Source organism: Ambystoma mexicanum, chromosome 10 (genome assembly GCF_040938575.1).
Source record: "Ambystoma mexicanum isolate Mex_15411 chromosome 10, UKY_AmexF1_1, whole genome shotgun sequence".
Lineage (NCBI taxonomy): Eukaryota > Metazoa > Chordata > Amphibia > Caudata > Ambystomatidae > Ambystoma > Ambystoma mexicanum.
The window spans coordinates 1,698,895,602-1,698,921,151 of record NC_090932.1 but is presented as its reverse complement, the minus strand read 5'-3'; the positions used below and the strand labels follow the sequence as shown (position 1 = coordinate 1,698,921,151).

General features: G+C 48.8%; 1 protein-coding gene across 2 annotated transcripts in view; it reads right to left on the bottom strand.

The window, feature by feature from the left end:
- Positions 1-25,550, bottom strand: part of SLC15A4 (solute carrier family 15 member 4) — a 492,322-nt gene that overhangs the window by 53,815 nt on the left and 412,957 nt on the right. For both annotated transcript variants that reach the window (XM_069620125.1, XM_069620124.1), the window contains exon 7: positions 14,404-14,562. In XM_069620125.1, the coding sequence (XP_069476226.1) occupies positions 14,404-14,562 (159 nt within the window). The remainder of the gene's footprint in view (positions 1-14,403; positions 14,563-25,550) is intronic.

Below are 25,550 nucleotides of genomic sequence, written 5' to 3'. Positions count from 1 at the left end.
GAGGTACTAGACGGGGATGTCCTCTTTCGGCCCTCATATTTGCCTTGGTCATGGAACCTTTGGCGTCCAGGCTAAGAACACATCGAGCCAACAGAGGCATCACCCTCGGCCCACATAAACTGATCGTCTCCCTATATGCAGACGACGTGATGCTGTTCGTTAAAGACCCCCAAATCAACCTTAACCCAATCATGCGTGAGGTGATCCGATTTAGCGGCATTTCTGGCCTCAAAATAAACCACTCTAAGTCGGTTATATTCCCGCTTACAAAAGCCACCTCCAGATTTCGGGATGATCACGGATTTCAATGGGAAAGCACCGGGGTTCGCTACCTTGGCATTCTCATGTCACTTCAGCACGAGGAGATCTTCAAGGATAACTATGGGCAGGTACTTCGTTCCCTTCAGGAGCGCATCCAACGTTGGAAATCGCTTCCCTTAACGCTCTGGGGGAGAGTCTCACTAACTAAGATGATAATTCTCCCTAAACTCCTATCTGTTTACGAACATACCCCTGATACTCCCACGATCATTTCTTCAGAAAATCAGAAGCCTTATTCTAGATCTAGTTTGGGCTGGGAAACCCGCTAGAGTTGCATATACCACACTGACCTTACCAATAACACAGGGGGGCCTGGCACTTCCCGATATCGAGAAGTACTACTGGGCCGCACAAGCCCAATTTTTGAGCCACTGGTATGCCACTGACTACGTCCGCCCACATGTACAAGTCGAACGCGCCCTGGCCTCCCCAGACCTCTTAACAGCGGTCATCCTGAGCAATCTCCCGGTTCCTTACAACACACTGAACACAGTTTTGTCTTCATATGCCATCTGGGGGAAAATTGCACGTAAATACGAAATACAAACGAGATACTCCCCTCTACTACCCATCAAATTTGTCCCGGGCATCCCCCTGACCAATGAGAAGGTTTTTCTAATATGGCTTGATAAAACTAATATTCGCTCAATCGGAGACCTCTTTCCAGAGGGGATGTTCCTAACCCCACAGGCGATCAGGGAGAGGGGCGGCACCACCTCACTGGATATTTTTCTCTATTTTAGGTTACGGCACACCCTACAGGCACACTTCCCAACATTCCCCAAACAACCGCCAACATGGACCCTACTTCACAATGTGATCCAGGCGAGGGGCGAGGGGAGGCTAGTATCCACAATTTACAGCTCACTGCCCGCTGACACATCGGGGACCACCAGAAAGGCAAAGCAGAGATGGGAAGCGGCCCTTCACACCACAATTCCCGACGACGATTGGGCATATATCCTCCGACAGACTCAAAAAGTTGCCCTGAACACCCGCTTCAAGCAGATCCATTTTAACTTTGTCCACCAAACATACTACACACCCCAAAAGAGACATCGACATCACCCCGGAACATCAGATCAATGTGAAAGATGCGGCGCCCCCGCTGCTGACTTCATCCATTTAGCGTGGCACTGCCCAGGAATAGCCCGCTTTTGGTCCTCAGTTCTACAGCATTCAAGTGACGTAATAGGTGAAACACTAGGCCCCGACCCGACCATCGCACTTTTATCTGCGACAAAACACCTCCAAACCCCAATCCGGAAATTAGCTTTATTGCTCCTGGTGCTCGCCCGTAGAAGGATAGCCTTGGCATGGGGCCGAGGTCCCCTTCCCTCCTTTACAACATGGAAGAAAGATATTTTATACTGTCAAGACCTAGATACTGAATTCACTCGGACCCTTCCTCTACATGCGCGACCGCCTGATATCTGGGCCCCCTATGTCAACTACTTACTCTCTGCCCCTGATTCTGTGAGTTCTCAATCCTGATCCCACAAGAGATATCGTCAATACAGCTCGCCTCCCGCAACTCATCACGTACACCCGGCGAAATAAAATCTGATGCTGATGAATCCTATCAATGACTGTCCGACAAGCGACCTCTGTGAAAGTTGCATATGCTGTGAACGTACTGCGTAACGTTTGTTTCCTGCTTGATGAAAGCAGACTGTTATTGTTTATGTTTGCTAAAAACCAAAATAAATAAAAAAAAAAGGGTCAGGCAAAGTCAAGCAATTGACTTAAATCACACACACACACATGACAGCCTTCCATTTCCCCACAGGGATAAAAGGTGGAGCGAGAGCACAATACAAGCACGGCAGACAGCACAACGAGACAGCTAACCAGGCACAGCAGTTCAAGAGAAGGAGAAAGGCGGAGGGAAATGAGAGGGTGGCGTGGAGAGAAGCGACCTTGCCCTTTTCATCTCAGGCCGTGGACCCTTTGAGAGAGAGAGTATAAGAACGCGAACAATAGCTCAAGTGTCATGCAGCAGATGTCAACGGCACATGGGGAAAGCCTACGCCGAGAAGCAGGAGCGAGGGAAGCTCCCGCAACCGTAGTACCAGCCTTGACTACACTGAAGCCAAAAGCCAGGCAGTTCATCACAGCCGGTGAGTCGAGGGGAGAACCGATAAGAACCAGGCTTTGTTGAATGAGAAGCGCAAAATGGCAAGTATGAAACAAGTTGCATAAACTGTGAAAAGTGTTGAGGGGAGACCAGCTGTAGAGGGAAACCGGCACCACGTGGGTGCCAACTCAAGAGACTCTGATCGATCCCCATCTGAGCAAAACTACCGGTTACAAAAGACCATAGGAGAGTTGCCAAAAGAGGTCAAAGTGGTCATACAGGAGGTCTAGTGAAATCCCCATACAATTGAAAGACTTTGATCTACAAACTGTGAGAAGGTAAGGGATGTAAATCTCGCAATAATTGAAAGTCAAGAGATGTGAGCCACCATCACCCTAATCAAGACACACAATGAACCCGACCGAGGGATGCCAGTGAGTAAAAGCGAAGGCAAGAGTGAACCTGACCGTGGAATGCCAGTGAGAAGGGGCAAAGTCTTAAGTCCCAAGAAACAGTGCATTGACAGACGTTAATCCGACCGAGGGATGTCCACTATGAACAGTTTGAAAAAACATTGCAAAATAGGCCATTTTTATTTTACACAACGCCAGTAGGACTGCCTTATTTTCACTTGCTGTTCAACGCTTGCTCCCATCTTCAATTTAGGTTTAGATTAGGCATTTTCCCAACCTGCAAACAGTTTAATAAACAACCTTGAACTGTGATCACTTGTGTCTGTCTCTGTCAGAAAACGCTCCAGGTCTTGTATCACCCCTGCGGTTCACTTGTCTCATCCTCACCAAAAGCTTCTGTCCCGTTATACCACCATACAGAAGGCGGGCATGCGGTATCCACGCTCTACGCACGGAACACATTTGCGTCGGGAACTGCGTTCCCGACGCCTCACGTGGAAGTTGCCATGGAGACTACGTCAGTGGACGCAGCATCTTCCACGTGATAGAAAACGTGTTGGGTCACGTGACCATCTTGGTGCCGGTACTTCAAGTACTTAATGATCTGGCGCCCACTTCTCGCTGCTTCTGATCCAATAGTGACAGCGTTTTTTTCTTGCTCAGATTTTGTGGTTTTGTTTGATCTCGGATTACGTTTACTGGATTGCTCTTGGATTATCCTTACCTGTTCTTGTATCTTGACCTCGGATTGTTTATGGATTATTCTTGCCTAGTGATTTGGTTTTGTCGAAATCGGACCTCGAAGCTTGGGAGACCTCTTACCTTCGTTCTTTCCTTCCTTCCTTTTCCCTCTCCAATTCCTTCCCTGTCCTTCCCCAGGGTGCTGTAGGCGTCCTCGTGCCGGCGGGTACAGGCTTGGTGCTGGACTAGAGACTTCCTGAGCACCTTTTAGGCGTCCTCGTGCCGGCGGGAATAGGTGGTTGCTGGACTAGTGACTTCTTACACCTTGGATTGTTTGGTCCACCGAACAGAGGGCAGATACCATCACACTGTTCCTACAGGAAAGAAGAAGGACTTTGCCAGGGACGTTCACCTCCAGGGAAAAAAGGGTAAGAAACCTACCTTTCCTTACCATTTTTTCTTCCACTCATTCTCTGGTACTGATTGTCTTTTCTCTTCTTCTGGTCTCCAGAGTACCCCAGTATAGAGGACATTCTTGCATGAAACACTTCTGGTTAAACCGTTTTCTGCAGGTTAGTCTGTTGAGATTTTGTTACGTGTTCTCTTGAAAGGGGTGTATTTGATTGTAATCAGTATAATATTCTGCAGTCGTTGGCTGGAACCTGGAACCATCATCTACCGGGAAGTTGCGGGCCGCTCAGCTCTACGATCCCAACGACTCTACACCATCTTCCGATCAATTGGATTCTTAGACTGTCCTTTCGTACTCCTGAGAATCACATTGGTAGGAAGAAATATATTCTTCACGACGGGTCAACGCGGAACCAGGTTCCCGGAATTCTGACAGAATCAGAAGCCTTATTATGGATGCCGCGAATGACCCGTTGGCCGTTTTGGTTCAGTTAGTGGCCGACCTACGTGCCGATATGACGGCCACCCAGGCTGACACCCACCGGCGCATTGATGAAATGCAAGCTGGTATCAGGGAAGTGGTTACAGGAATACCATCTTTGGCCTCCGCTTCCGCTTCAGGTCAGGCAGGGCCTTCGGTCAGACCTGATTCTACGCATGTGTACATGGCCGCTCAGTTCCCGCTTGCTCCCCCAGAAAGGTTTACTGGGGATCCAAAATCCTTTCGGACATTCATTAACCAATGCAGACTGCATTTCTTGTGTCGGCCTACCTCGTTTCCTGATGCGACTACTAAAGCAGCCTTTGTCTTATCTAACCTTGGAGGTATGGCCGCGGTTTGGGCGAATCCTTTGTTGGAACAAGGCAGTCCGCTGTTGTTCGACTGCGATGCATTGATCAGTGCTATGACGAGGGTGTTTGATACTCGCTACAAGACTCAGGCCACGGATCTGGAATTGCTGAATCTCCGTCAGGGGGACACTCCTTTATTATCGTATTTGGCTAAGTTCAATCAGTTGGTGGCTGAAACTGGTTGGCCGGAAGATAAGAAAGCCGCTCTGTTCTATAAAGGACTGTCGGATACGTTAAAGGATACCATAGCTACGGTTCCGGTGGTTCCTACGTCCTTTTCTGATTTCTTGGATCTAGTACTCCAGATTGATGCCCGACGTACCGAAAGAAAGGGGGAGAAGAGAATGATTACGGTCAATACCACTATATCCCCAATCCCTGTTTCTGGCGGTGACGAGCCTATGCAAATTGGGGCAGTTAGGGGCCCGCTAACGACAGAAGAACGAGAACATCGTAGACGGAACAATCTGTGCTTTTATTGTGGTTCCTCTACTCATCTGCTTAGTGCATGTCCAAAGAGACCCCGCAAGTCGGGAAACGCCAAGGCCCGGTCGTAGAAGGAACCCCTACGCCGAGCTCTTCCCTGCAGGGTTCCTCGTTGTCCACGCCTTTTTACATTGACGTCATGTTGAGTTACGATCAGGTCACTCCTTGGAGTTCTGCAGCTGTTCTTGACTCAGGGGCAACCGGTAACTACATTGATGCCCAATACGTTCGGAAATGGGGTATTCCCTTGTTGTCAAAAAGTGTTCCGGAGGTAGTCAATGCGGTTGACGGTTCAACCCTACTTTCGGGGCTTGTTACTGAACATACCATTCCGTTGTTGTTAACTATTGGCGCCGAGCATTCGGAAATCATCACGTTTGACGTCATTATGGCACCGCAATACAAACTCATCCTGGGTTTACCGTGGCTCAAGCTTCATAACCCGGTCGTTAACTGGGAGACCGGGGTTATCGCTTTCAGTGCTCAGCAACGCCCTCGATCCTGCAGTTCCCTAGAGTCCATGTATGAAGTACCTGAAGCTCCTAGTCGGGCGTTGTTGAACTCTGTGGTTACAATCGGAGCTGTTGTTAACACCGTATTACCTGTCGAATACACAAGTTATAAGGACGTCTTTGACAAGGGGAAAGCAGAGATCCTGCCGCCTCATCGGCCCTATGATTGCCCCATTGTTCTCAAACCGGATGCCAAGACACCTTCGGGACGTATCTATTCCCTTACACAAAAGGAAGAAGTCGTCCTTAAAGAATATTTGGATAAAGCCCTCGAGTTAGGTTTCATTCGGCCTTCTCACTCTCCATTTGCTTCACCGCTCTTTTTTGTACCCAAGAAGGAGGGGGACTTAAGACCTTGTATTGATTATCGGGAACTCAATGCAGGTACTATCCGTAATCAATATCCGATCCCGTTGATTTCTGTCTTGCTGGATCAGTTAGGGTCTTCAGAATTCTTCACCAAATTAGATCTAAGGGGTGCGTACAATTTGGTCCGGATACGTCGAGGGGATGAGTGGAAAACAGCCTTTAAGACACGATATGGCCTATTCGAGTATTTGGTGATGCCATTCGGGCTTTGCAATGCCCCGGCCACATTCCAGAATTTCATCAACGACGTTCTACGCGACATGATCGACAGATTCGTTATTGTCTATTTAGATGATATACTCATCTATTCTCCATCCATGGAAGATCATGTACGTCATGTTTCACAAGTCTTACAACGCTTGCGGGAGCATCGTCTTTTTGTCAAACTGGAAAAATGTGTATTCCATGCGAGTGAGGTCGAGTTCCTTGGATATGACATCACCAATAAAGGAGTGCAGATGAGTAGCAATAAGGTGAAAGCTGTCTTAAACTGGCCTGTACCAACTTCAAGGAAAGAGTTACAATCATTTCTGGGGTTTTCGAACTTTTACAGGCGGTTCATTAGACAATTCTCTTCGATTGCTGCACCCCTCACCGAATTGACCAGTAACAAGAAACCTTATTTATGGAACGATAACGCCCAAATAGCGTTTGAGTCTTTAAAAGCCGCGTTCACTACAGCCCCGGTGTTGCTACACCCAAATGTCAAACGTCCATTCGTTGTCGAAGCTGATGCTTCGGATGTTGCGGTAGGGGCTGTCTTGTCCCAAACCTGCGCTGATACCAAGGAGTTGCATCCAGTCGCCTACCATTCGCGCAAATTAACGCCCTATGAACGTAACTACACCGTTACTGAACGGGAATTGTTGGCCGTAAGAGACGCATTTATGATCTGGCGTCATCATCTCCTTGGGACGGAATTACCGGTCCAGGTTTTTACTGACCACACAAACCTGTTGGCGTTGCAGTCCCTGACGTGCACCACTGCGAGACATGCCCGTTGGCATGAATTCTTTTCCATGTACAACTTTAGTTTGACTTACCGCCCAGGTGTCTTGAATTCCAAGGCGGACGCGCTATCCAGAAGCCTGGGTAATGATGGTTCACGTCCACAGGATGGGTCTTTGTTATTACCTACACAAGTGGTCTGTAGTTGTGTTCTACAACCCACTTTGAAGTCAACGCTCCAGAACTGGGTTGATAAAGAGCCCACAGAACTGGCAGACTATAACATGGATATTCTGCATGGTCTTCCTTATGTCCAGGGTCGAGTTTATATGCCTGATCAGGATACCCGGTGTACAGCTATTTCTTTGTGTCATGACGCTGCTATCGCAGCGCATCCTGGTTCCCAGAAAACTCTTGAACTCCTCAAACGCTGGTGTTGGTGGCCTTCCATGCGAAGAGACGTCTCGCAATATATCTTGACCTGCGCCATCTGTGCCCAGTGTAAGTCCCATTCAGCGAAACCTATGGGGTTATTACAACCATTACCAGTGCCAGCCAGACCTTGGGCGATGATTACCATGGACTTTGTGGTGGAGTTGCCTTTGATTGATGGGTTTGATACCATATGGGTGGTGGTTGACAGCTTTTCTAAAATGTCTCTCTTTGTGCCTTGCCAAGGCCTGCCATCAGCTGCTAAGCTGGCAGAGTTGTTCTTGCGACATGTTTTCAGGTTTTTTGGGTTGCCTGAGATTGTGGTTTCTGACAGGGGGTCCCAGTTCACGTCGCGTTTTTGGAGACATCTAATGTTCTCTTTGGGGGTAGATGAACGGTGTTCCACAGCGTTCCATCCCCAGACGGATGGTCAAACAGAGCGGGTTAACGCTACCATGGAGCAGTACCTCAGGTGTCTCATCCTTCAACATCAGGAATCCTGGCTAGCAGTTCTTCCTTTGGCGGAATTCGCGTATAATAATTCCAGCCATTCATCAACGGGAACATCGCCATTCTATGCCTTGTATGGGCAACACCCACGCACCCTTCCTCTTGATTGGAATCTACCTGAGGATTGTCCGGCAGTTCAATCTTGTATCAAAGATTTGTCTCTGGTCCGTGATAGGGTGCTGGAACATCTGAAACAAGCACAAGAACAGGCGAAGAAGTACGCGGATCGGAATCGCCGTCCTGCACCCGTCTACATTCCAGGGACACGGGTATGGTTGTCCACTAAGAACCTACGCATTCCAGGTCGACGATGCTTGTTGCCACGTTTTGTAGGTCCTTATGTTATAAAGGACGTCTTGAGTCCATTGGTGGTCAAATTAGAACTTCCGCACTCTTGGAAGATACATCCGGTTTTCCATGTGTCCATGGTTAAGCCTTGTGTAGACAGCACCAGGATACCGGCTTCTCCGTCTCCGATATTGGTTCAAGGGGTGGAGGAGTATGAGGTCAATTCCATTCTTGATACCAGGGTTTCTCGTGGTACCAGGTATTTCTTAGTGGACTGGAAGGGTTACGGTCCGGAAGATCGGACATGGGAACCGGAGCAGAATGTGCATGCCCCGTTGTTGGTTTCCCAATTTTTGGCCTCTCGGGGGCATGGGGGTCCTTTGGGGGAGGATACTGTCAGAAAACGCTCCAGGTCTTGTATCACCCCTGCGGTTCACTTGTCTCATCCTCACCAAAAGCTTCTGTCCCGTTATACCACCATACAGAAGGCGGGCTTGCGGTATCCACGCTCTACGCACGGAACACATTTGCGTCGGGAACTGCGTTCCCGACGCCTCACGTGGAAGTTGCCATGGAGACTACGTCAGTGGACGCAGCATCTTCCACGTGATAGAAAACGTGTTGGGTCACGTGACCATCTTGGTGCCGGTACTTCAAGTACTTAATGATCTGGCGCCCACTTCTCGCTGCTTCTGATCCAATAGTGACAGCGGTTTTTTCTTGCTCAGATTTTGTGGTTTTGTTTGATCTCGGATTACGTTTACTGGATTGCTCTTGGATTATCCTTACCTGTTCTTGTATCTTGACCTCGGATTGTTTATGGATTATTCTTGCCTAGTGATTTGGTTTTGTCGAAATCGGACCTCGAAGCTTGGGAGACCTCTTACCTTCGTTCTTTCCTTCCTTCCTTTTCCCTCTCCAATTCCTTCCCTGTCCTTCCCCAGGGTGCTGTAGGCGTCCTCGTGCCGGCGGGTACAGGCTTGGTGCTGGACTAGAGACTTCCTGAGCACCTTTTAGGCGTCCTCGTGCCGGCGGGAATAGGTGGTTGCTGGACTAGTGACTTCTTACACCTTGGATTGTTTGGTCCACCGAACAGAGGGCAGATACCATCACACTGTTCCTACAGGAAAGAAGAAGGACTTTGCCAGGGACGTTCACCTCCAGGGAAAAAAGGGTAAGAAACCTACCTTTCCTTACCATTTTTTCTTCCACTCATTCTCTGGTACTGATTGTCTTTTCTCTTCTTCTGGTCTCCAGAGTACCCCAGTATAGAGGACATTCTTGCATGAAACACTTCTGGTTAAACCGTTTTCTGCAGGTTAGTCTGTTGAGATTTTGTTACGTGTTCTCTTGAAAGGGGTGTATTTGATTGTAATCAGTATAATATTCTGCAGTCGTTGGCTGGAACCTGGAACCATCATCTACCGGGAAGTTGCGGGCCGCTCAGCTCTACGATCCCAACGACTCTACACCATCTTCCGATCAATTGGATTCTTAGACTGTCCTTTCGTACTCCTGAGAATCACATTGGTAGGAAGAAATATATTCTTCACGACGGGTCAACGCGGAACCAGGTTCCCGGAATTCTGACAGTCTCACTTGTTGCCACCATGAGTTCCTTACATAACCCAGAATGCAAGTGGTCCCTCTGTGAGGGCCGTCACAGCAGCAAATGTCTCCCAGATCGAATAAATGAATACAAACTACAGTAACCCTTGTGGCAACATACTTCAGGGAGTTTCACCATAGACTACCTCCTAGAGACAAGCTTCTCAAAATTCTATTGTGGGCTGAAGCAGACCTCCAACCGCAGGAATAGGGTAATTTGAGGTTGTCTCAATGGAGCCTTATGCCCCTCCCACCCTGAAAGGAAATGTGCTTGAGCATTTTCCTGAATCCATTTTGCCACATACAGTTACTGACAATGCTGCAGACTACATTGCCCAGCAGCCCAAAGCTGGTCAGAAGAGGTGTGCTTACCTTGTGCACCCACACCAGTAGCCCTAGGGAGATTCTTCCTAGGGCAATCAACCAGAGGATTTCAGTTCCTAGAACACCTCACAAAGAAACAGCAGTCCAAGGACCGGGACGGCAAACCACCTAAGTCAGAGAGAACATGGGAAAATGCAGAGCCATGGTCACAGATCATACTACTTCCAAGGTGGTGCTGCAAGCCATGGATGCTTTCGGAACATCACAGATCCGCAAAGGTAAGGGTACCAATAAAGTAATTAACCAATACTTCAACCAGGCTAATAGACTACCAGTGATTGCCCAGGGAAGAAGACACAGTAGCCTGTGCAATAACTGATCAGGGAGCCGCAAAGAAACAACAGGAAAGCTTCAGGAGTATAAAAGGGACTGCGGTAAACTCTGTTTCTTTCACCCAGAAGAAGCAGACTTGGCTGCTGATGCTCTCTTGAGAGAAGGGGAGGCAGTGCTAGCCTGGGCAGGCTGGAAGGGGAAGAGTTCAACCATTGAGAAGTCAGGGTTTAGTTGTAGAATGTCCCCAATATAGTCGTTAACAATAATCAAATTATGTTAATTAAAAAGATCAGTTGAAAAAAGTTCGACCTGCATCCTCAATGTGTACCACAAAAAAGGCACAGACATTGGCCGATTATTTAAAATGGCACTGGTTTCGAGTTGCGGAATGGATACAATTCAAATCAAGGTACCTAATACAAAAGGTCTTCTACCCCAAGGGTCTTGTATGCCTTACAAAGCAAAGTTTTCAGTTACCAAATGTGGTGGTGGTTTGTTCAACCTCTGGCTGGTACCCACTGCACCTTAGCTTGAGGGTATTACTCTGAGCCTAGATACTGCCCTATAGGTCTGCCCCCTATCCGGACCCAACTAGCTATTTGCAAGCCTCTGCCTGGGCTGCTCATTCAACTTGCTCTACAACTTAAGCCTCCAGCAATACATACCCCCATAGCCAGACCATGCACAACTTGTTCGCTCTTATGTTCCCTTTCTGCATCACGCTGGAGAATGTGCCTTGCAGCGGTAATAGTTACATAGCCTACATGGATGGCTAGCCAAACTCGCATGCCCAAGACACCACCCTATCCCTTGCCCCACTGCTAGCCCCAAGGATTTAGCAATTGCCTTAGACGACTGGACTTTCTGGAAGGAGTCAGCCTTCGCTCCAAAAAGGTTTTGGCCATCGAAAGGTATGTCCGACAGCCTGGTGTGGAGGTCTTCTGCAAACCCCAACGTCCTCAGTCACGAGTGGTGTCTGACCACTGTGCTAGTGGCCACAGACCTGCCACGCAGTCTGCCGTGTCCAATCCGAATTGCAGGATCTGGCGTGCAGCCTCTTTGCCATCAGAGACTAAGAATAGGAAACCATACCTCATCTCTCCCTCTGGGACATACTCGCCTGCATTAGCCACCACTGTCCAAAGGAGAAGGAGAACGTTGCCATGGTGCATTCACAGCCCACAGTGCACGACTGCCAGACACAAATACCCTGCTTATCGCATGCATCACACCTCTTACTCTCCCTGTCTGCTGGAAGGGTCAGGAAAGAAGAAATAATCTTCAGATTAGCCGTCACAGCCTGAACCACCAAACTATCAGGCGAAGCATGGGAGGTAAGAAAGGCCTGACAGAGAAGGGCAGAGTTTCATAATCCTATCCCTGTTCACTGCCAGAACAGAGGCTGGTGTCTCCCACAACCTCCAATACAGGGGCTTCAACTGCCACATTGAAGGGAGGTAGTGCCTCTTTCTTGGGGGCTTGGACCAGAATATCACAAAGTTTGTACTGAGCAGATAGTGCCAAAGTACTGGCCACCTTAATCGTCAAACACTGGAAGGTAACTTGAGGCTTTCCTGGAGTGGGAGCTGGTAAAATGTCCATCTCTGAGGAGATGTCGAGGCCACTGGCCCATTGCAGGCCTTCACTTTCCCTGTAGAAGTCTTCCAGGAAGTCACTCACCTCTCTGGAACCAATGGTTTCACGTCCAAAGGGGACCTGGTTACCTTCTTTGTCATGAGTCAAGCATTTAGGCATGAGTGAGTGGTTCCCCCTGCTGTTCGCCAACAGACACGGAGGGACCCTGCCATGCCGAAGATGTCCAACATCTTCAGGTGAAAGTTCTCCCATTCCTCTGATGTGGACGAATGGGTCAAAAAGGTTACCTGCACTGGACATTCAGGGGGACTCCGGGGAACAGTCACTCTTCTTTGAAGAGGAAGACTACTGCTGGTGTGAGGACTCACTCAGGGACCGGGACCTCTTTCGATGCTTATTTTCCTATTCCTTGCGGGGAGCTGCTTTTTCTTCGGCGCGCCATTCCGTGCTGTGCGAGCTTGACCGACCGACCCTGCAGAGCCTCACCCTTCAGCTTGTGCAGGAATGTGAAGCTCTTTGCTGCTCTTTCCTGGACTGCCTTCGGGTGCATGGACTGCAAGGACCCGCAACCTTGGGTGTCATGGTCCTCGCCCAAGTAGTATAGACAAATCTGGTGTGGATCCGAGGCAGACATCTGCTGATCCCAATCCGCACATGACTTGAAGCCGAGGCCTTCCACTGAGTAGGCATGGCAGCATTTAAAAAAAGTAGAAGCTCGACAACCGTGTTCCCAAGTAGTGAACATAGTGCACAAAAAAGGCACCGAGGTCACAGGTTGCGGCACCATTATATAGACTGACCCAGACGTCGTGTCCAGCATGGGGCGTGTAGAGGCTTTGGACAGAGCCGACATGTAGCCCTGACACGGCCCCTGGCGAAGGAACAGTTTTCAGAGAATAGCTGCATTGGAATGGGGTTGTCATAGATGAGGAATCTGTGGGAGGAAAAGAATCCATTACAAAATTCAATTTTTAATTATGTGAAGTGTCATACAAAGTCAGTTGAGGGTGGAATACATATTTGGTAAAATCCATGCCTGAATGTAATATTTTTAACAAAATCACACAAAAAAGATTGGGCCTCATTATGAGGTGGGTGGTTAGGGCTTAATGGCGCTGGTAAAGGTGCCAGAGCCGTTAACCCCTTACCGCCCCATTACGAGGTCCGCTTACGGGACCCTCTCAGGACGCCTGATTTTACCAGACGTCCTTTGATGGTCCCGCGAGCGGCCTAGCATGCCAACAATGGGCCCGTCATTAACGGGCCTGTTAGCATGCTCCCCATTCCCATTGAGCCCTACGGCGGATCGAATGGGGATGGGATGGACCGGGTCTGGGTTCTCTGAATGGAGAAATACCAGGCCTTCCAAGGTCGGAATGGCCCGGTATTGCCCCATTCAGGGAACCCGGACCAGAGTTTGGGGGCAGCCATGGCTACCTCCAAACTCGTAATGAGGCCCAATATTGTCTTTATCAATTCATCAGTGGATCAAGCTGAAGTAGACCTTTTTCTTGACAACTTTTTGGAATAAATATTTCAATAGAAGTATAGAGAAGGCAAGCCGATTAGTAGCATTTCTCGTCTATCCGTGTTAGACAGGCGGCACGCCACCACAACCTAAGGTGCGAGTTCCAGTAAGCCCTGCAGGGTAAGCTTAGCTCTTCTGCGGGGTGACTGGCTGTACGTTTTGAAAGGTAAGCACTAAGAGGAGTCCTTCCGTGTTTGTGATATGAGTGGATGTAAGGCAGCCATCTTGTGAAGAGCAATGAGTTGATTAACTTTCTCTCCTCAACAGTTACTCTCCTCTGGATGTTGCACCACTGGTGAAAGCCGATGCCTGACATGCACGAGCAAGGTCGCAACACCCTGCAATACCCACCTCTAGCGCTTAGAGTACATATTTTGGTATGCAGTTATTTAAACGAATCCAAAATAACTAATCAATTCTTAACGAAACGAACAATAATCATTCTTTGGTTAAACATATATGCGGGGTGGAGTTATGGAGTTGAACAGGCAGGGAGAGGTTTGTGGTGGGCTTTCAAAAAGGGAAACAGGGGTTCTCCAAAATGTAAAAAAAAATGGATAACTTTTTTAAAAGCGTTATTTTGCGTCGTTATATGATCGATATTAAATCGCACAGAACCTATATTGCCCTCCTGAATTAGAGAGGTATTCATTGTGCCGCCCACCCACTGCCCCACAGTTTTGCTCCCAGCCCACCTGAGTAGCCATGCCTTACCAGAGTCTTCGTGGCTACTCATCCATCCAATCGCGTCGATGGAGACCAGCGCCAGGAGCCCAGAGCCCACGAAGGACCCGACCCCGGAGAAGAAGAAGAAGAGACCCATGATGGCGCTCTGCATGCACTTGGGGGCTGCGGAATATGCAAATTCCAGGCCTGGAAGGAAGAAAAGGAGACGCGAGTTAGAAGGCCACTGACTGGCACCAAGCAGGCAAGGAAATCACTTCATGAAGCCATCACACGGTTAAACCCAGGTCTCAGAACAGCAAATGGACCGCTCGCTTGAGTCACCATTGGTACCGTGGGATGAGGGCATGGCTGAGGGGTTATCTGCAAAGTGGCTCCATGCTCCCCAAATCTACATTGAACAGTTCAGTTAAAGCTGGAGCTCTCGTGGTGAGAGGACATGTCACAGGCGGACTTCAAAGTGCCATAGAGGCAGTGCTACTAATGCTGGCTGACAATGGCACTGAACACAGCTGGACTAGAAAGGGCGCAGCATCACAATTTCAGCAAAGCATGGCATGCATATGAAGAGTCACACAACAGGCTGCCATGGTAGGCACTGGGGCTGAAATACTCCAGCAGCAAAGTCTTGATAGCCCATGCGAGAGTGAAAAGGGGGGCCCTCTCGGTTCCCCCAGACCAGGCCCAATGGGGATGCGAAGACCCAAAACCAGGGGGCATTAGCAGCCACCTTTACAGATTGCGGTGCACCCCAGTGGTGCCAGGTGATCACTCCTGCAGGGCCAAGAGAAAGACGCGGGCTGATCTGATCGACGCTGCAAGGGAAGATCATCACGGACGTCCAGGAGAAGAAGGCTTACGAAAGCCAATGAAGAGGCACCTTAAGAAGGTGTGGATCAAAGAAACTAAAACATTGCAGTTCTCAATTCCAGAGAAGCATTCGTTTTGGTGCTTTGTGAAGTGCAGTGTCTTAAATGGAAAGTACAGAATATCCGTGGGTCAGGGCTTAGTCGGGATGGGATGCCTGGCCCGCAAACCCATTTCTATTACTCACTCCATGGGCCCCCCTCTTGTTGGCATAGTTATCAATGCCTTTGACTTTCTATTTATGTCTCCCCCGTTGCATCTCACTCTCGATTTGTCCACCTCCCCAGTCACACCCCCCTGCACTGCAGTCCAGTCCGGTTCGGTTCTTCTGTTTCACTCTTCCTTTCTGAGCCTGGGCCTTTGGAGCAGGACAAGCACAGCCCAATGATCGATCCAGCGTTCAGACAAACGTGGGCAAAGTCAATGGTTTTGGCCATTTTAGGAGCTCCTGCTCGGACACTTGGGTAGAGCAGGTATTTGTGAAGCTGAAAGCAGGAGGGGAAAGAGGGTGCAGGAGAGGTGGGCACGGATGCGAGGATGGAGGGAGTATGCAGGAATGATGAGGAGGAGTGATGAACGAATAAGAGGAGAGTGCTGAGAGATGCATGAAAGGACTTGAAGATGGACCAAAGCTTACGAGGGAGGGAGGGAGGGAGGGAGGGAGGGAGGGAGGGAGGGAGGGAGGGAGGGAGGGAGGGATGGATGGATGGATGGATGACAGGGAATGACAGGGAATGAAACACACGCACCCTAGTAATGTGTTACTATCCCTTCTTTTTGTACGAGACTAACATTGTGATTTGCTGAAAGTTGATTAATATGCATGTGCCTTATTTAGAATTGGCTGCCATTGTTCTTAAAGAGTCCCAGATGTCCGATGTTTGAAAGAAAGGGGCAGGGTGCTAAGCCAATCAGGTGGCTGGAACAGCGGGTGAGAATACACAATCCCTGCTTCACTTGGGCAGACCAATGCTCGGGCTGGAAGGCCATTAAACCCCATGTCCGCCCTCCCCCAGGTGGGGCACAAAAGCTATACTATTTGTTTTTCTATGCATTCTTTGCATACCTGTAACCATAATGTCACTTTAACAACGTTTTGTGTCAGTAAATTTCATTGGTTTTTAGCTGGATACCCTTGGTGGGTAAAGAAGGACTGTGCAACATTGTGCAACTGCTGGCACCAGGTTAATGCAGACAGTAGTTGCGGACAGTGTGTGTTTGCAGAGATCGGGTGGCATCCAACCGGCTGAGGAAGGCAGGTGCTCTGTTACCTAGTGGTAACAATCACCAAACGCAACTAACAGACAAATGGCATCATGCGCAAAAATTGTCAGGGAAAACACAGTATATTTGCAAATTGTGCACTTTTGAAGCAAACAGGTCAAAGGCATAAGGAGTACACCATAACGTAATGCATCAACAGAAGGAACGTCTGCCTTCACCAATGTTTGTTTGTTTTTATTATTTGTAAAGCGCATCTAACCTGTCATGGGGCACGGTGACAAACATAGTATTCCGGTGCTGGGAAGGGCTCAGAAACTAATGGCAACCAGCACCATGAAGACACATGCCTCTAAAAACAGAATACTGCCATACAAAAGACTATTATGTCCTTTCTGCAGGAAAAACAGCCCACGGACTACATCTCCCAAGCACCCCCGGCCCAAGAACTACATATTGCAGCCCACGTCGGGCGGGGCACGCGTGCGCATGCGCAAGAGATCATCGAGAGCACGGGGCTTGTGCTCAGGACAGCAACCAGAGAATACGTGTTCTCCGGAGCTCCGAGCAAGGGGAAGCTCACGAGGGGCCACGCCCTACTCATCCTCCACCTGGGCCCCTCAAGCCCTTCAGATAAGTACCGCAAGCCACAGGCAGCGTAAGCGGGTCTGGGGGAAGGCGCGCAGCGCTTTGTTGAACCGTAGAGAGTCAGAGGATTCCACCAGCAGCTGCGGTCAGGGGTACGCGCAGGGGGGCTCTGCCCAACTTTCTCATGTTCCCCCCCTGCTCCAGCAAGCTAAGTGAAAAGCCTTGAATACTAACGCCATAGTGTCTGCAAATCTGACCTACGCGCAAACTATAGGAACCATGCAGCACGTAGTCAAGCATGTTTTAACCCACTAACAGCCGTTCATGATTACGCGGCTACCTGAGAGGCTACAACTTATTCAGTGTGACATACAACACGAGTTGTTGCTACGCAGGAGCCCTTTAGTGGCAATTATATTTTTGGGCAATAGCGGACGCGGAGCCACGCGCGGCTGTAATCTGCTCGTAAAGGAGGAATGTTAACAGCTGCATGTACCTAACTACTCGAGCACGTTAAGGGTGCATTAACCTCTAGTGCGAGAGTGAATGTAACGTTTGGTGTGTGATGTAACACGCAGATGGTAATTCCCACTCTCTTTTCAGCAATAACACTGCTCCGGATTCTGGACCTGAGAGTGCGCAGGCAGGAGGCCAGCACTCACCCCCTGAGATAAGTCTCTTTCTGGTTCTAGCCCTTGTTGTGGGGTGTGGGGGGGGGGGGATTGTACATATTGTGAATGTGTGTGAATACGCAACTGTTGCATTGTGTTATCATATGTCCCCTTCCCTAACTACCTCCCCTTTCCTAGTCCTCTCACTGGTTACCCTTGCTACGGAACCTATCCAACCATCGAGATCCTAACCCTCTTTCCCCGCCTGGGTCGCAGAAGCTTGTGTAAGTTTAACTTGCAGGCGCCAAGACCCTGGAGGGGTAGGTTGGTTCGTGCCACTCCTGAGCCTGGAAGCTGAAGCCGTGACAGAACCCATGGGTAGCAGGGCGCCAAGCAACAAGAGGGGTGTATACAACTTAAGTTACAGAGCACGCAGTAAATTAATCCAACGAGGTTACAGTGTTGGAAGCATTAGGACCAATACATCAGAGTATAAATTATAGGTGCATATACATAGTTTACAAGTTGTCGATATAACTGAGCATAGAGGTGGTAGGATATACAATTTATACACAATTTACAGTGGGCGCGGCAATGCCAATCTTACCACACTGCTACTTTAAAGGGGAACAAAAAACGAACAACCACAGTAACTATTGGAAAGTCAGTACAATTTAGTAAGGACTCTAAAGTATGTTAAATAATTGCACCGGTGCTGCAGTAAGCAATGGCACGGAAGCATAACGTGTCTTGGTGTAATGCAGCAATGCGAAGCACCTTAAAGTGGCAGGAAGAAAATTTCCCTCATGACGCAAGTACTTTCTATAGTAACTTCATTGGTACGCACATTGCTGTGAACTGTACAATATGTAATATATATTGCTGCATGTACATCAAACACATTTTCTTTTCAGTAAAACAACATATTGGAAAGGAAACTAAGGCAGTACAAGCGGCAACCCTTCCACAACAGCATACGGGCATAGGAAAGGAAAGAAACTCTATGCATAGGGAAATGGACAGCAGGGAAGTCAAACTGGAGGAATTGGTGAACAATTGTGCTGCTTTAAAGGGTGCATACCAAGGATATCATTTGGACAAAATAACAGCACTGCCACACCTGCGTGTGTACTCCTTCCCCATGTCGGAGCTCGCCATTCCCTCACAAAGCATTTCATGGGAGACATTACGGTACTACATCAATCTCTTCCTCCTCTCACAACCAAAGTGTGCAAATCCCCATTTCCCCACAATAAGTACTTCTGCTACCCCTTCCTTTCCAAATAGGGTATATGCATGTGTACAAGGAAACAATAGTAATGAGAATGTTGCTGACTGTTTGAGTGGTTATTTTTTTTGTACCTGAAAAGGGGTTCTAACTCAGCGGCACACAGTCCTCATTGCAATGACCATAAGTAAGAAAAAGGTAGGTATCCTACGTACACTGCAGCTGCCCGACCTATCCGCAATGACAAAGGAGATATCCATATGCCGCAAGCATGCTCTGCACGTCTGCATGTTGTCCACCACCAAGCAATGCGTGTACACTCAAAACTTTTTTGTGCAGTGGACGTGCACGCATGTGTATGTGTCCCTCTGTGTCCTGTGGACATAGCCACTATGCAGCATACAAAGGAACGTTAATTAGGCAGGGGTATCCACCCACAGCCTACAGTTAGCTATGCAGATAAACATCCCACCTGCTGTAACTTATAAATACCCAGCGTCTCCCAAAATTGTGGGCACACGTGTGGCACACTTTTAGTCAGTAGAGAAAAAGCAACGGTGGGCATAGGACACCCATGCACGTGCGCACAACGTATTTGGTGCAAAACGCATGCAGCGGACAGCCGTCCCAAAGGAGAACAGTAGCGACGTCACCATGCGATCGCACCCACACTGGGCGTGAGGCCTTATTTCGGGGACAGGCGCCAGACCCTCAAAGAGTGGGAAGTGCAGGGTTGAGCAAACTACGGAGTGTTTTTCGGGAAAGTACACACTTAGACACCACAATGTGCCATTGCACATTTATTATGGTTTGCAACAATCAAAAGGGCACACCCTAGAGGTGCTGTGCAATCAGTTTGCAGATTTGCTGAAGAAAGTAGCAGGCCACATAGGTTTGCCCTCTCAGCAATGATAGACCAAACCTGATGTGCTACAGTGTGTCTGCAACTAATAGCAACAATGATACTCCGGCTGAGTACCCCGATAATGGACAAAATTATAAACAGACCTTGTTGCAACACATGGAACTGCAGCTGCAATATTCCCCATTGTCCCAATCGCATGGGTAACTAGCGGCAAAGGGGATTAAGCGCACATGCGTTTCCCCAAGGACAGCGAGGGCCATGTCCCAATGAAGCAGAAACATTCGTTCTTCCATTTCAAGTTTGTTCTTTGCAGCACGCCGTCATTGCGTACTGTTAAAAAGTTCCACGTGCTTCCACCAATGACATTGAAGAGCTCTCCATGTAACAGTTTCAGTTCTGTACAACAGTCCTCTGCATACACAGAAATCTTATTGTGCGTTCCCTATGGCTGCATAGTCCCATTTCCATCGCTGCCTTCCTGAAAATGCCCGGATATGGCTTTCGTGCTGCGTGTGAGCGTGGGGGCATAACGTGCAACCAGGGTAGGGGCACTTTGTTATAAGGTGCGGCTCTTAAAAGTGCCTCTGCGCATGGTATCTGACACTGAGCGTCCATTACGGTCTTTAGAGGCACACTGTGTTTTTCCCCCATCCCCTACCATAAAGTGGCAGGTTAGTGATATGTGCTTTCAACGTTCTCATTGCCCCATACCATACAGTGTAATATCAACAGAGGAACTCCTTGCTTTGCTTCCCAAAATGCTACAAAAAGTTTTTCCCACTAACTCACCTTCTACATAAATTGTACAAAAATGGCAGTAATAGCAGCATTGAATGTATCGTACTCAGCGAACGGAACTTTCCAAAAGATAATCGTCTGCACAGCTGCACTTCTGTCTAGGCTGCACTATTACAGCAGGCTCTTTTTAAATCAGCACCCTTGTACTCTCCGCCCTCTGCAACGCATCCAGAAGAGGAGTGTGCGCCTTGGGATGGTATCTCTCCTGCACTGAAATGTCGCCAATAGCTCCCAATGGCTGCGAGGAGTAAAGTGAGAAAACTCTGCATTATGCAGAAGGCCTTCTGACTCCTGAGACCACAATACCTTCAAATGTAACTCCCTATATATCTGCGTGGGCGAGCTCTCAGCTCATCCGTTTCCAACTCCCTCAGTGTCACGAGCTTCGGCAAAAAAAAAACTGTTGGTAGATGTACTTTTTTCACCTGAGGCCCCCCTCCACAACATGCCCCCTGCCTCCTTGACACTTGAGGGGCATCATCGACGATTCCAGAAGCACCTCAAAGTCTTTCACTTTGCGTCTGGTGTTTCTGCTCATCTCCCCGGTTAACTGCACGACGTACACTTAATCTGCACTACTTACCTGACGACTCTGATGTCCAACCCATGTCACCTCCCCCTGCCAGGCAAACCCCTACACTGGCTCTCTAGCAAACCCCGCACATGAGGACTGTTTCCTGTATGCCTAACAGTGCATCCACCACCTTGTGTGTGCACCTATCGGTACATTTGGCACAATTGGCCCATATTTTTACTTATTGTCATTTGTTCCGTCTTCCCATGTACTGTACCTTCCCCTCCCTCCACCCATGCACTTGGGCGATCTAAATCACACTCGGTCTACTACGTTCATTGTCTCCGTCTCCCCTCGGTTTGCCTTCCTTTGCCTCGTTGTGCTTTGCTAGACATGTATGTATGCGCATTACGAATGGTGGAGAATACAATTGCATATCATACACACAATGGATGCACAACAGTAGGATGCCTGCCACTGTGTACACTGCAAAGTGTTTTTTTGTTTTCTGCACTACCCCACTTACTGCACACTTTTCACTAAATATTGGGGACACGCAGCACACTTCGCATATTACTAACTCCAAAGAAATCATACAGTTGATGCATACACCCAGGCTGCCTGCTGCTAACATTGTTCACTTCCACCATAGTCTTCTGCACTCCCTTGCGCAAAGAAACCTTCTGGTACACACAAGGTCCTCTCTTTGTGAAAGACGAATTGAAGGGCAGATGGACATGTCCAGAAGGTCTGGGTACCATGTCCCCCTACCCAATTCGGAGGAATTAGGATCATGAATTTCCCAAATATTCTCAACCTCCTGATCATGTGAGGAATGATGCGGACTAGAGGAAATGCGCACAGGAGTGGAAACTCCCAGTCCACTCCAAACCCGTCTCCTAGAGCTCCTCTTGGGGAAGGTTTCCTGCAACAGAACAGTTTGCACTTTCGGTTGACACCGGTCGCGAACAGATCTACCCAAGGGGTTCCCCAAACGGTGAAAATCTCTTAAAGGACTTCCTGAGCTAACTCTGACTCGTGGTAGACTGTGCTCTGCCTGCTCATAGCGTCCACGGCTGTGTTCTCCTCACTGGCTAGGAGGACTGCTGATCGAGAGATTCCTTCTTGAATTGCCCAGAACCAGAGCTGCATCGCCTCTCTGCACAGTGGCAGTGACCATACACCGCCTCTCTTTTTGAGCTAATACATAGCCAATGTGTTGTCTGTCATTATCAGGAAATGTTTTCCTCATACAGAAGGCAGAAAAGCCATTAGCGCTAGTCTCATCACCCTCAGCTTCAAAAGGTTGATGTGTAGTTTGGCCTCCGATGGAGACCAACCACAGCTGATTGCCAGATCAATGGCGTGTGCTCCCCCACCCTGTGAGTGAGGCATCTGTCACTACAGTTATCTCTGCCAATGGCTGTCAAAAAGGTTCTCCCTCCAGAATGTTTTCCTTGCAGGCCCACCACCTTGCGCGACTCCGCTCGGAACCTGAAGAATGTCTGACATCTTGCCGTAGAATTCAGACCACCAAGTTCTGAGAGCCCACTGGAGGGATCTCGTACTCGGGCGAGCCTCTGGCACCAGAAAAATGCAGGATGCCATGAGGCCAAGCAACCTTAGAAAGTCGAAGGCCGAAAGACGCTGGGCACTCTGGAATTTGGTGACCCTCTGCAGAATGTGTTGAGCCCTTACCTCGGGTGGCGAGGCTTTTCCAAAGGATGAATCCAGGACTGGTCTGATGAAATTGAGTCTTTGTGATGACATCATGTGGGACTTCTTTAAATTGAGGGAGAACCCCAATCTGTGGAGAGTGGCAGGTTATGCTGAGATGTTCCAGGGCTTGTTTGAGACAACGTGCCATGATCAGCCAATCGTCCGGTAGGGGTAGATGTAAATCACCCCTCTCCTGAGATGCACTGCCACAACCACCATAACTTGGTGAAAACCCTCGGATGAGGTCAGCCCGAATGGCAGAACTAGAAACTGATCATGAAAACCGCCAACAGCAAACCTCAGGTACTTTCTGTGCTTGTGATGGTTAGGCACATGAAAGTAAGTATTCTGAATGTCCAAGGCACATGAAAATAAGTATCCTGAAGATCCAATGGCACCATCCAATCCTGGAGCTTGAGGGCCTGAAAGATCTGATAATGGGTCACCTTCTTGAACTTGTCCTTCCCGAGGAACATGTTCAAGCATCTCAAGTCCAAGATGGGTCTCAATCCCCCATCCTTCGTTGGGATTAGAAAGTGTGGGGAATACCACCCTGTGTTGTATTCTGCTACAGGTACTGGGTCTTTAGCACCTTTCTCTAGCAGCCTCAACATTTCCTGTATAAGGAAGGGATCTGGAGTTTTGAGTGAGTAGTTCACCGGTAGATGATTCAGAGGTCTTTTTATGAATGGGAGACAGTAACCCTGGGCTACAGTTTCTAATGCCCAAGCATCTGAAGTAATGACCTGCCATTCTTGCAGATGCTGAGACAGTCTGCCTCCCTCTAGGGTCTTGTGGATTAAGACCTCAGAGCTTCTGAGGTGGCTGGCACAGTGTCTGATGGTAAAGCAACTGCTGTTTTGGCATACTTAGTACCTCTCCCTCGTCCACCACGAGGGAATCTTCTTTGGCCTCTATGACTAGCCCGTCCCCTTGCTCTAACAACTGACGAATAGAAGCGAAAGGACCTAAACATCCAAGAAGATCCACTGGGGTAAGATTGTTGTGGATGTCTGATTGCAACGCTAAGTGATTTTGCCGCCGCCTTAGAGGCCTGCAGCTTTTCCAGGTTTTCGTCAGCCTTGCTACCAAACAGCTGAGAGCCGTCAAAAGACATATTGAGAAGTCTGGACTGCATGTCCAGTACAAATCCTGAATTTCTCAATGCAAATCTGCGTAGTACGGTACCTTGTCACCCTGGATCGATTGATGCTGTCAGTAGTATCCAGTCCTGACTGTAGGCACTCACACATTGCCTTTTATCCATCATTAATGATAGCCAGGAACCGGTCTCTTTACTCCCCGGTGGGAATGTGGTCCGCCGCCATTACTATACCATCCCACAGGGTGAAAGTGAATTTTGGTGTTGGCAGATTCTAAAGTCATGCTTCGCGCTGAAAAAAATCTTTCTTGCCCAAGCATCCACTTGCTGATTGTCTCTGTCAGGAAGGAAAATGGGAAATGCAGCCCGTTTGGACGATGACATTGCTGCCTGAACCACCAGGCTCTCTGGCGTGGGGGGGTTTGGAAAATATTTGGGGTCACTGCCAGATGGCCTATACTTTTTGGTGAGGTTCCTGTTCACTGCAGCAATTGTCTCAGGAGCCTCCCAATTTGTCTTAACCCTTTTCTGAAGGGTAGTGTGAAAAGGAAGGAAAGGATCCTTTGGTGGCCCCTGGTCCACGATATCTGTCAAATTGTCCTGCTCAAATGGGAGAGCAGGCCTGCTCCAGCCTAGAAAGTCATCCACCCTCATCATGAGTTCCCTATAGGAGGCGTCTGCATGGTTTGAAGGGTCTAGTTTTGCAAATTCAAATTCAGGCTATGAATCCACACCACTGGCTGTCGGGAGGGTCTCATAAGTCCTTCAACCTGGACTCTTCTGACACCAGGGCCTCTGGCATGTTAAGGGTACCATCCGCATTAGAAGGCTCATGCTCTTCATATATTGAAGATAAAGATTTGAAGAAATATTTTCTAGGTTTTCTCCACCTGCTTTGCTAAAGGCATCGATGGCATCAAGCCTGTCGTCGACTGTTTCTTCGCCATCATTGGCATTGACGTTTGACACTGGAGACATTGACGACCTCAACAGCAACGACGGCTACTGCCTTGAAACCAATGGTGTCGATGGAGTCTGTTTTGCAGACAATGCCCTCGAAGGGCTAGACCCTCGACTCGAAGGAGTCTTTGATGAAATGTCATCGAACGAGCCCTCGCCAGAGGTCGATGGCTTACGTCCCGGGCTCAAGGGCGCGCTGGATTTAGATCGTCCTTCCACCTTCTGGCACTTTGATCTGCCGCCTCCTCTGACCTCACGCCAACAACCCACAACTTTCTGTGGCCCCTTTTATCATCCTCACCTTCCTCCACTGGCTATCCCATGCTCATTTCCCAGGCGAATCATTTCCCATCTTCTACTTCCAGAAGGGGTTACAAGTGGTTAACAGCATAAAAGGGGTCGGAAGCCATACTCCTTTCCATACGCAGGTCCGCCAGTGTTTGACCATGGCGGCTCGCTTTCACCATAGTCAATGTCCCAGTTCACATGAGGGTACGCCGGAGCAGTATGGGGCCTACTCAGCGGCCCAGTCGTAAGTAACAAGTCTGCTTTGTTCGGACTGTGAGCACTATAGGAGGTGCAAATGCTCTATGCACAGTTCAGATGTTGCATTTGCCTGGGTCCTGTAGTGTTGGTGATGTGCTGGATTGTTCCAGAAGACAATAGCTCTCTGCTCCCTTGCCCCCTCGCTCCCTCCCACGTTC